The 12,390-nt window shown below is 36.0% G+C and overlaps 1 protein-coding gene across 4 annotated transcripts; it reads left to right on the forward strand.

The window, feature by feature from the left end:
- Window positions 1-3,673: 3,673 nt before the first annotated feature.
- Window positions 3,674-10,924, forward strand: AGO1 (Stabilizer of iron transporter SufD / Polynucleotidyl transferase). Of its 4 annotated transcripts, XM_022281312.2 has the most exons (23): window positions 3,674-3,933; window positions 4,318-4,387; window positions 4,688-5,352; window positions 5,429-5,637; window positions 5,723-5,878; window positions 5,958-6,091; window positions 6,216-6,325; window positions 6,494-6,600; window positions 6,692-6,830; window positions 6,955-7,071; window positions 7,316-7,423; window positions 7,511-7,582; window positions 8,055-8,177; window positions 8,278-8,443; window positions 8,519-8,778; window positions 8,866-9,008; window positions 9,149-9,211; window positions 9,310-9,373; window positions 9,500-9,635; window positions 9,807-9,880; window positions 9,973-10,067; window positions 10,251-10,282; window positions 10,401-10,924. In XM_022281312.2, the coding sequence occupies exons 3-23, from the start codon at window positions 4,693-4,695 to the stop codon at window positions 10,634-10,636; spliced, it is 3,204 nt and encodes a 1,067-aa protein (XP_022137004.1). In that variant the 5' UTR covers window positions 3,674-3,933; window positions 4,318-4,387; window positions 4,688-4,692; the 3' UTR covers window positions 10,637-10,924. The 4 variants fall into 4 exon arrangements, with proteins under 4 accessions (XP_022137004.1, XP_087977938.1, XP_022137002.1 ...); XM_088121812.1 differs by lacking the exon at window positions 4,318-4,387 and having other exon boundaries at window positions 4,656-5,352; XM_022281310.2 differs by lacking the exon at window positions 4,318-4,387.
- The last annotated feature ends 1,466 nt before the right edge of the window (window positions 10,925-12,390 follow it).

Raw genomic sequence — 12,390 nt, forward strand, 5'->3', positions numbered from 1 at the left:
TTAACCTAGAAACCAACTATTTTGTTTGGTTTTAGATAATTAATATAGTCCTCCTTTAATAATCAAAGTAGAGAAGAATTGATAATAGTATAAAATATGGATTTTTAGAAGAATAAGGTTGGCCAAAAATATACATTAAAGGACATTTCTTTTACTTACAAATAAAGAAACTATTTATAGAATCAATACTTTTCTAAAATTTAACTGGACTTAGATGCAATGTATAAGGTCATGCTCATATGACCTTGAGAAATGGAGATACAAATCCGACTCAAACCCTTTCCAAAAAAAAAAAAATCGACTCAAGCCCAAATCAATAAGGTATATTGTAAATAGGCTGGTCTTGGCTCTTGAATTCCATCAACCAAACCTAAAAAAATTCAAATAATTATTTCCGATACTATTTTGGTAATAAAAAAGTACCAGAGGCTTATCTAATTAATACTATTATAAGGTTTTTTTAAGAAGAAAATTGCACGCTAAAGCACCCAAAGTTCGAATTGAACTGTAATGGTCAGCCAGTTTGGAGTGTGAGAAGTCCACTCCTTTGTTAAATCTTCTTCTATCTTCCGTCTTGTTAGGGCATGCGCTATTGGACTTGTATTTTTTGCTGATGTATGCCATTGAGACAATTCCACTCTTCTGCAATTTGCCTCGCTTCTCTATGAGCCAAATTATTTCCGTCAAATCTAATTTTTGTCATGGAAGAAGCCATCGCTGCAAGAAAATTTGATTCCAGGTGAATTAGGTAGTGGCTGCTTTTTCAGTACAACTCTAAGGCTCTCGCATATTGCCATAATTTTCAAGGTCATCCCTTTTCTCTCTCATTTGTTTACAACTATCCACTCTGATTATTTCTCGTTTCTCTTTTCTAATGATCCATCCCAACCCACCGACACTTTGTTCCTCTTTCCAAACTGCATCGGTGTTCAATTTCCATGAATTGTTTAGTGGAGGGTTCCAATGAGACACCGCGTTATTGCCTCGTTGCGATGTCAGGTTCGAATACATTTCTACTGTTAATCTATTTTTATTTGGAATCTGGTTTGAAAACCATGAAATGTATTTTTAGTATAACAAATATGGAGATTGAAAAAACCAATATCTAAGAAATGAGCAAGATGCTTAATTACTAAGCTGGGTAGTATTGATTGTTGAATTAATGTAGTGCACTTAGCATAAAATCTTACGTAATACGTTTTTTTAGTACAACATGTGCGGATGAAGATTCCAACTCACTATTTTTTCTTGGTAGAGATGGTGCCTAAACTAACTCGGTTAGGTTTAGATCAGATAAAAATGTCACAAAAAATTTAAATATATATATATATATATATATATATATATATATCAATGAGATTATTTAAACCACCCATTAAAATAGTATGGACAAAAACGTCAAAAAAACCTGCCTCCCTTTAATCCAAAACATAACCATGATAGCGATGTGTGTTTACTTAAATGAATGAGAACTTAATTTGATTAGAATAAAGGGCAGAAAAAAAAAAGAGAGAGGATAAATAATAGAAGATGTAATTTGATTGGACATTTATTAAAATTATGAGTTGAAAAAGTGTGAGGTTTCCATTGGAGCCTCACCCATACCATCCAACAACATTTCTTTAAAGTGTTGGTTTGCTTTTCCTTGCAAACACATGCTACAAGGAAATTAATATGATTTTTTAATATTACAAAATTTATAAATTTCACCTGTGACGAAAAACAAATAATTCATACAAACTAAAGGTAATTTCATACTTAAAAAGAATAGCTTTTACTAGGCAAAAGATTGCCCTTATTGATGAGTAAAACAATAATTGCATTTTTATGTGGGTGGGTGAAAAAATGGTTCAATTCTTTTTTAATTCCCAATTGTTTGCAAGTGACATGGTGCACCATATATTGAAAATGACAATAACACCCTTGATCTTGTTGGTCTTTTAGCTTTGACTTTTTCATGATAAGCGTCCTTTTTTAAATCGTATCAAACCTTATTTTAGAATGAAATACTAAAATCATTTACAAAACTTTAGTCTTTATAATGTTATAGGTAAGTTCAAATCAAGGTTAAATTGACCATAATTTACGCTTGATTTTAGTTTGTTATTTTCCTACACTTAAAACATAAAATAATACTTTGATTTACTTAAACTTCTCTCATTATTGGATATCAATATTGTCTTTTCTTAGGACATTTATTTAGATATAACGTTTTAAAAAATGAGGTTAATAATTACTTTATTATCATTTTATGGAATAAATGATGGTCACTACTTATCAATTCAATTTCATAGAACACTTTATTTGATTGACCCATTGAATTATGCTCTTCTTTTTTATTTAACATTGTTTGAATTTTGTTTTGTTTTTTTCCAAAAAGAAAGTGAGGATGATTTTAAGAATACAAGGTTTAGTATTATCTATTATTTTCAATAAAAAAAAAATTTGGATTTTTTATTATAACGTACTTGACGGATTCAACAACAATTGAAGGTATGACATCAAATAGAATTCAATTAATTAGTAAACATTGTTAGATGGTTTTTTAATTTTATAATTAAAAAATTTATTATCATACAACAAAACCATATAAATACGTTACTCTTGACATGGGTTTACTTTCTTAATTAGAGTCAGGCAACCAAACAATATGACATATATGTAGGAGATAAAGAAGAATTATATATATAAAAAAAATCCCCCAATAATAGCAAGGATTCATGGTACAGACGGAAACCATGATGCTTTGGTTCATATCCGTATTTCAACTTTTTAATTTATAATTTATAAATATATTTTTTAATTTATTAAATACAAATAGGTAATATTTTAAAATTAGTCTTTTGTTGTCATTGTCATACTAGATTTCATCCATCCAAATGTATTGTTGAAAGTAAATAACACATGACTGAATAGTTGAAAAGAGTATATCATATTACTTTTTTTTTTTTACCTTATTTGATTTCATATGCGGTAAGGTAGGATACAAAAATTCAAGAATGGTGGTTAGATTTTAGGAAGAAAAGAAATGGGACAAAAATGTAATAATAATAAATTTGAAAAAGAAAAGGAAATTAGTTGCTAATATCAATAATTAGTGTGATTGAAAACTGTTTAGAATAATAATTCAACTGACCTTTATTGGTTTATGGCGAGGTGAGAGAGGGAGGTAATGATGGAAGGGGGGAGGCGTCGGAGCGTGAGGGACACTCGCTGACAGTAATGGGATGGCGGAGAAGGAGGAGGACAGGTTGCGACTGGAGAGAGCGAGTAGAGAAACAAATGAAGGGAAGGGGCGAGTGGAGGTGGGGAATGTGCAATGGGGATAGTGGCGTGGTGCTACGGAGAGGGGTCGTGGGCAAGGCCAATCATGTGAACTCGACCACTACCGGTTCTCCCCGTTGCCCCTTTCCGTTCGGTTCCACTTACGAGAGGGACCCACCACCAACCTGGCAACGACACGTCAGCAACAGTGAAGACTTGCCACGTAATACGTAGACCAGTCGTTGTCTTGATATGTGCCACGGCGGAGGAGGGGCTTGGCAATAATTAAAATGAGATTTTTACTTTTCCATTTTATTTAAATTTTAATTTTTTGGGGGAGAGGGATGGAGTTGTCTTTTTCGAAGACCTACCCGCTGCTTTATATGTAGGGTGTGGGGAGCATTATAGGGTGTCCTTCCAAAAGCAAGTGAAAGTAACAAAGTAGAAGTAGTAGTAGAGAGGCGAAAGGCGAAAGGCGAAAGGCGAGGCAAGGGCTTTTCTCTCTCTGGCTCTCTCGCTCTTTATTATCACCCTCTCTGGCTCTCTCGCTCTGTAAAGTGAACCGACGCGAGAGTGCTGCGATTTCACTCCTCCTTTTGTTTTTTGCTTTTCCTTTCTCTTCGCACGGCACCAGGCGGTTTTCCGGCCACCCTTTTCTTCTCATCTGAGGTAAATGTTCTACTAATTTTCCTCTTAGGTTTTCGCCCTTACTTACTCTCTTCGCATTCCTCAATGTCATTGTTTTTTCCCTGATTTTCTTTTTCTTTCGGCTGTAATTTTTCGCTTTCTTCTGCTTGAAGTATGTGTGGATCTGTTGTATGTTTTTCTGGTCTTTTGCTATCTAAGTTACTTTTGAGAGTTCTATCGTCGGATCTTCCTTTTCTTTTTCTCTTCTGTTGCTTACTTTCTTCTTTTTCCGTCGGTGTGCGATCCTTAGATCCTGCTCACCGATTTATCGATTCCTAAGTTATTCTGGACGTCCGACGCTTAGGGTTTTTAGTTATTTGTTGGATTTTGGTCGATACTATGAGTGCTAATCTTTTCTGTTGTTAGGGTTCGGCCTCTGCACTATTTTCCCTTTTATTTTGGTGGTGGTTCTAAAGTGGACGCTTCTAATTTTCTGGTCAGTTCTTGTAATCGAGAAGCGTATAATGTTTAATTCATTGTTTTTAGTTTTCGAAAAGAACCACACGTATCGAGCATCGGAGAAATAATAATTTGTGTTTTAACGTTACGGAGAATATTTTTACTCGGATCACTGGGTGCCTCATAAGCACTTTTTTTCAGTTTTATTTTTAATTATGTATTTCTATAATTTTAATTCCTTTAGTCCTCTATCGTCAACACTTGGGAAGTTTTTGATAAAATGACCACGCGTTTTCCAATTCTAGCTTGCCAAGTTCAACTCTCTATTCGTTTGCAGACATCATGGGGAGGAAGAAGAGAGCTGAAGGTGGTGGTGAGAGCTCCGAATCTCAGGAGGTTGGTGGTGGCCGTGGCTCTCAACGATCAGGTGAAAGGAGAGACCCCTCACAGCAACATGGTGGTGGAAGTGGATACCAGGGTGGTAGAGGTTGGGGTTCCCAAGGGGGCCGTGGAGGTCAAGGCGGTGGCCGTGGCCGAGGAATGTCTCAACATCAGCACTCTGGAGGACCTCCTGAATACCAGGGCAGGGGTAGAGGTGGGCCATATCAGCATGGTGGACGTAGTAACTATGGTGGTGGTAATCGTGGTGGAATGAGTGGTGGCATTGGGGGAGGACCTTCTTCTGGTGGCCCATCCAGGCCACCAGTTCCCGAGCTGCACCAAGCAACCCCAGTGTATCAAGGTGGGGTGACTCAGCCAATCTCATCTGTGGCGAGTTCTTCCTCCAACCCACCTGATACTTCATCTGTAGAACAACAATTTCAGCAGATTTCCATTCAACAGGAATCCGATCCAAGCCAATCAATTCAAGCTGCACCTCCGTCTAGTAAATCTATGAGGTTCCCTCTTAGACCAGGAAAGGGTAGCAATGGCACAAGGTGTATTGTTAAGGCTAACCACTTCTTTGCTGAGCTGCCAGATAAGGATCTTCATCAGTATGATGTGAGCATTCTCTTCTGTACTGCAGCTAATATTGTTTGTATTCTAAGCTTACACTGACCTTTTCTGCTGCAAGTAGGTTACTATTACACCAGAAGTCACTTCACGTGTGTATAATCGAGCTGTAATGCAGCAGCTAGTGAAATTATACAAGGCTTCTCACCTCGGAGATCGTCTTCCTGCCTATGATGGAAGAAAAAGTTTATATACAGCTGGCCCCCTTCCTTTTGTATCAAATGAGTTCAGAATCACTCTTTTTGATGAAGAAGATGGATCGGGAGGACAGAGGTTCCTTACCCTCCCCTTGTGAATGTTTCTTTCTCTGATTTTTGTTCTTTCCATTTTCCTTGATGATTTGTCCCTCTTGGTGTAGACGGGAGAGAGAATTTAAAGTTGTCATCAAATTCGCTGCACGTGCAGACCTACACCATTTAGGACTCTTTCTGCAGGGCAGGCAGGCTGATGCCCCTCAGGAAGCCCTTCAAGTTTTGGATATTGTTTTACGTGAATTGCCTACTTCAAGGCAGGGGTATTAATTTATACTATTTTATACAATTTTTAGTTTATTGGATTGAATTTTAATAAATGAAAATTTTATGATCTTCTAGGTACTGTCCAGTGGCTCGATCATTTTATTCTCCAGATCTTGGACGACGCCAGACACTGGGTGAGGGGCTGGAAAGCTGGCGTGGCTTTTATCAGAGTATCCGCCCTACTCAAATGGGACTTTCTCTAAATATTGGTATTGGCCAGCCACAGTCTATATTCTTTGCATTTTATGTTTCCAGAAATGGAAGCTGTGTAAATTAATTTTCCAGTTTATATTTAGCCCTTCATGTTAAGTGACTATTTGTTAATGGATGCAGATATGTCATCTACTGCTTTCATAGAGCCTTTGCCTGTCATTGAGTTTGTAACTCAGCTTCTCAACCGTGATGTGTCATCCAGACCATTGTCTGATGCTGACCGTGTGAAGGTAGGATGCTTCTTATTGTTTAGGTCATTATATTTTATTTTACAAGTTAGTGAGACTGCTAGGACTATTTCAAGCTGTTCTCTTTCCTAATTTTGTTATGCAATGACATTTCATAATATTATAATTTCTACTTAGGGTATATGCCTGAATTTCTTTAAGTAATTTCAGATAAAGAAGGCACTTCGAGGTGTCAGGGTTGAAGTGACCCACCGTGGGAATATGCGTAGAAAATATCGCATTTCTGGTTTGACATCACAAGCAACACGGGAGCTAACGTGAGTAATATTTCTAACTGAGTTGCAAACCTTTGCTCAACTAAGTTTGTATATATTGAACTTGATCTCTTATACTTTTTATCTGTACTAGTTTTCCGGTTGATGAAAGAGGCACTATGAAATCGGTAGTGGAATATTTCTATGAAACATATGGGTTTGCTATTCAACATACTCAATGGCCTTGTCTTCAAGTAGGGAACCAGCAGAGACCAAACTATCTACCTATGGAAGTAATGTTTTTGCTTCAATGTTTTACTTTACTGGTTAAATATTTTGGTATGGCTAATTTATGTGGATGAGTCCTTCCCAATGTATGTATATAAGTTTTAGTATTGAAAATTTTGTTGATTTCAGGTATGTAAAATTGTTGAAGGCCAGAGGTATTCCAAGAGGCTCAATGAAAGACAGATAACTGCTCTGCTCAAGGTTACATGCCAACGACCTCAAGATAGAGAGGCAGACATTACGCAGGTCTGGAAATATCTGTCATCTCTAAAATTTTTGTGTCCCAATATATTTAATTGGGTGTAATTGCACGGAATTTGATTGCTTTGATCCTTTTACTCTAAAAATACGTTAACTTTTTCTGTTTACCTTGTTTGTTTTGTGACACTTAATTACTGGTGGAGTGCTCCTTGCATAAATTTAGAGTTATGCTAATCTATCTTTCAGATAATCCATCGTTTTTAACTTGCTAACATTTTTTTAATTGCAGACTGTTCGTCATAATGCATATCATAGGGATCCATATGCACAGGAGTTTGGAATTAAGATAAGTGAGAAGCTTGCTTCTGTTGAAGCTCGCATTCTTCCTCCACCATGGGTAGTGTATCCTTTACTACAATTGAGCTTAGAATACCCTTTTGTCTACATAATGCTATATGTACGATAATTTCATTTTTTTTTGCAGCTAAAATATCACGATACAGGCAGGGAAAAAGATTGCTTGCCACAAGTTGGACAGTGGAATATGATGAATAAGGTAATTGTGGCCGCAGAATTAATATGCTAGTTTAAAACTTCCTTTAATTGATTTAAGGTGGTTAATATGCAGTTTTAGAGTTGTCTTTTTTTCCCTTTCCTGGTTTACTTTTTGTTGCTGAGACTGAATCTGTTGTTTTCGTTTGAAATTTTTAGTTTCCTGTTTCTTTCCTTATTTTGTATGCTATAAGAGGAGCTTAAAATTTAAAGTTATCTAATATATTTAAAGTTATCTAATATTATGTCCTACAATGAGTGAGATGTCATATTCATCTGGATGAAAAGTTTTCGTATTCCTTGTCCATGCTAGTTTAGTTGGCTTGTTTGAGAGAGAACTTTCCCTTCCCTGTCAGTTTCCTTGCTTGTGTGTTATCTCTATTATTGTGCTGGATGTTTGTCCAATAATGGGTTTGAGAGTTTATTTATGGAAGAATAACTTCTGCTTATTCTTCGTTCATCATGAATTATTGCAGAAAATGTTCAATGGTGGTACGGTTAACAACTGGATGTGCATCAATTTCTCTCGCTATGTGCAAGACAGTGTCACTCGTGGGTTTTGTTTTGAGCTTGCTCAAATGTGTTACATTTCTGGCATGGTAATAACCTTGGTTCCTTTACATTAATTTATTGACTTTAATAAGTGGTGAGGTTTTCATCAAATTTTTCCAATGCTAAAGCTTTCTACCATGATTGTAGGCGTTCAATCCGGAACCAGTGCTTCCTCCTATTTTTGCTCGTCCTGATCAAGTTGAAAAGGCCCTTAAAACTCGGTATCATGATGCAATGAGCATTCTCCAACCCCAGAAAAAGGAGCTTGATTTGCTTATTGTTGTTTTACCAGATAACAATGGATCTCTTTATGGTATGCCAATTGGAATACTCTATTTATTATTAATATTTTGATGTCTTTTAATCACTTTTTCCCCATTTTTTTCAGGTGACTTAAAACGTATCTGTGAGACAGATCTTGGCCTCGTTTCCCAGTGCTGTTTGACAAAACATGTCTTCAAAATGAGTAAACAGTACTTGGCCAATGTTGCCTTGAAGATTAATGTCAAGGTTGGGGGAAGGAACACTGTTCTTGTTGATGCGTTATCTAGGCGTATACCCTTGGTTAGTGACCGGCCTACCATTATATTTGGTGCTGATGTAACCCATCCTCATCCGGGGGAAGACTCAAGTCCATCCATTGCTGCTGTACGATCATACGACACCTTTTAATTTTATTGGTTTATTTTTTTAATTTAAGCCACTTTTAATATGATACTAATATCTTGACAATAGGTTGTGGCTTCTCAAGATTGGCCGGAAGTTACAAAATATGCTGGTTTAGTCAGTGCTCAAGCCCATAGGCAAGAGCTTATTCAAGATCTATTCAAAACATGGCAAGATCCCGTAAGGGGGACAGTAACGGGTGGAATGATCAAGTACGACTTATAAGTGGTTTTTTGTGCTCTGTGTAGATGAACTTGATGATTTTAATTTATCTATTTCATGATTCCACATTGAACTTGTCTTAATAAACTGATGTGTCCTTATTTGTTGCCCATCCCCTCCCTTGGTACAGGGAACTCCTCATCTCCTTCCGTAGAGCAACTGGACAGAAACCCCAACGCATCATATTTTACAGGCATTTTTTTGTTGTTTCTTATCTAATGTCTGATCGTGAATAAAACATCATTTTCATTTATTGTTTGTTTGACTTCTATCCAAAAATTTATTTTGCAGGGATGGAGTTAGTGAAGGACAATTCTACCAAGTTTTGTTGCATGAGCTGGATGCCATTCGGAAGGTAAAAGGATATGCATGTGATCATGTATCTTTAAGATGATTTGTGATATTTCTGGTTCGGGAATTTTGTAATAGGTGATGTATTTGTGTTTGTTGCTAATATACTTTTCCGTTTGAATCGGTTTAGGCATGTGCTTCTTTGGAACCAAACTACCAACCTCCAGTGACTTTTGTTGTGGTACAGAAGCGTCATCACACTAGGTTGTTTGCAAATAACCATAATGACCGCCATGCGGTTGACAAGAGTGGAAACATATTACCTGGTATAATTTAGACTAATATGTAGTAGTTTACTGTGCATTGAGTTTGTTGACTGAAATTCCGCTAGTACTCATAAGATTTGTTTTTATTATTGAAGCACAATTTCTTAGTTTATTTCATTCTTTTATTTTTGTTTCTAAACATGAATTTAACTTTGCCGACGGATATGTTAGGTACTGTTGTTGACTCCAAAATTTGTCATCCCACTGAATTTGACTTCTACCTGTGCAGCCATGCTGGAATCCAGGCAGGAATTATATATGGAAATATTTTATTCTTAAATATGTCTATTGCCAGGATGAAGAGTTATTAAATAACCCTATGATACTTGTTGGCCAGGGTACAAGTCGTCCTGCTCATTACCATGTTTTGTGGGACGAGAACAAGTTCACAGCTGATGGATTGCAGACACTAACGAATAACCTTTGCTATACGTGAGTTATTCCTCGCTAAAATTGCTTATAACATTCTTTTATTTTCCCCCCATCTAAGTTTCTGCTTTACTACTAACGCTCACAAATTATGAGACTAGCTCTCTGTTTTATATATATATATATATGTATATGTATTTTTTGGGTATGAGATTGGCTTAAATTTGGGATTTTCAATTGTTGCAGGTATGCAAGGTGTACCCGTTCTGTTTCTATTGGTGAGTCTCCCATTGATTTGATTTGAAATTGTTCCACATAACCCATCTGGATGAGATATTTGTTGTATTATCTTCTTCCCTGGTTCGTGGTTTGTTAATTTGGTTTGACCTTCTGCAGTGCCCCCAGCGTATTACGCTCATCTTGCTGCATTCCGAGCTCGTTTTTATATGGAACCTGAAACCTCTGATAGTGGGTCGATCAGCAGCGGTGCTGCTGCTGGACGAGGTGGAGTTGGTGGTGCTGCTGGTGCTGGTGCTGGTGCTCGCAGTACACGGGCTCCGGGTTTGAATGCCGCTGTTCGTCCATTGCCGGCCCTGAAAGAGAATGTTAAGAGGGTTATGTTCTATTGCTGAAGTGTGGGGTGGCCTCCTTAGTCCTTACCTGTCTTTAAATTTTAAATCTTCCACTGGTTCCACTTGAAGTCTGAAGTTTGGTTTGAAGGTGTTAAACTTCTCGCTTGTGATATTGATGACTTGTGTGGTTAAGTATTCCAAACCCTGCTTTGTTTATTTTGTGTGGTTGACTGACTCCCATCAGTGGGTTCATGTTTAATTTCTTTGGTGCCTATGTGAAACACTATTTTCTGCTCCTCTGCTCTTTGTATGGTTTATATAATGGGAAAGGTGGATGTTTGGAGTTAACTTTTAGTTAAATGGCTTTCTGTTTTTGGAAACCAAATGTTTCTGCGTCTAGTGATTAGTTTACTTCATTTATATAGTCTCTGATTCCAATTGTTTTGTAAAGTAGGTGATTTAGTTTATTCATGGAAAATAGAAATTTTATTATAATTTACATATAGTTGATTATTTTTATAGAATTGAAGCATGTACGAATATAGCCAATTTAGGCATTGCTAGCGTCCATGAATTTCTTTGCCCTTTTATAACCTCATCATGTTATAGGAATGTATGCCCATCCACTGATCTTACTGTCAATCTATTGCTTGATGGGTTTTCCTTTGAGCGCTCGGTATATTGAATGTAACTCGGAAATTTGAGGTCTCATACATCTAAACCCAATGCAGCAGATTAGGGGTCGTTGGTCGGTGGTCGGTGTTGGTTGGATGTTGAAAGCAACATTTTCTTCCTTCGAAATGTTGGTCAGTTTTAGTTTAAATCGACTCTACAGATTATTCAAAGCAGCAGCTCTATTAAGGAGGGAAGACTCGCAAAAACGTTTGATTGATAAGGAGAATGAACTCAATTAGTTATTAACTATTATAGGATCGGGGGGTATGGTGCCATGTTTTACTCTTAAAATTACATCATAAAATTAATTTTTAATAACTTTTTTCTTTTAAATAATTTTGGCTAATAAAAATAATTCATAATGTTTTAAAAGAAGGCAAAAACCATATCTATAAAGTATGAGAAATCAAACATAATTTCTAAATACAGAAAACAAAAAATGAAATTATTATCAAACTTTTTTTTTTTGAAATAAAAGACTTCATAAATTATTATCAAATTAATTAGAATTTGTCTTTCTTCTCCGCCAATATAAACATAGTTCGGAGGTTCAAATCTGCTTATCCCAATGTGTTGTACTAAAAAATAAAATAAATTGTTTTACTTTTGAATAGAAGATAGGATTTTTCTAAAAAAAAAAAAGAAGAAAGAAAAAGAAAAAAAGATACTTACTTCAACCCCTATAGCTTTTGGCTTCTTATACTTTTATTTGTACGTTTTTAGAAATATAATTAAAATTTTGGTCTAAAATTTAATTGAAAAATAATCAATGCATGAATGATGAAATTAGGTAAGTAAATGGCCAAAATCTTTATAAGGCCATTCGTAGTTTAAAATTTTAAAACATGATGGTTCTAGTTACAGCCATAAGATTTGGAAATGATCATATTAAGTTTGATGGTATTATTTTGAGTTAACTGTATCAACAATTGAACTGAACTTCTTTTGTGCGAAACACTTTTTTTTTAGTACAACATGTGTGGGGTGGGGTATCGAACTCACAATCTTTTGGTTGAGGATATATATCAATTACCTCGGAGCTATGTTCGGTTCGAGAAAATTGAATCATGCGTAATAATAATTAGTAAATATAGAGGAGAAAATGACCCTAAACAAGGTTTTAATAAATATTAAATAGT

This window comes from Momordica charantia, assembly GCF_013281855.1.
Source record: "Momordica charantia cultivar OHB3-1 chromosome 3 unlocalized genomic scaffold, Mcharantia_2.0 BLBB01000003.1, whole genome shotgun sequence".
Taxonomy (NCBI): domain Eukaryota; kingdom Viridiplantae; phylum Streptophyta; class Magnoliopsida; order Cucurbitales; family Cucurbitaceae; genus Momordica; species Momordica charantia.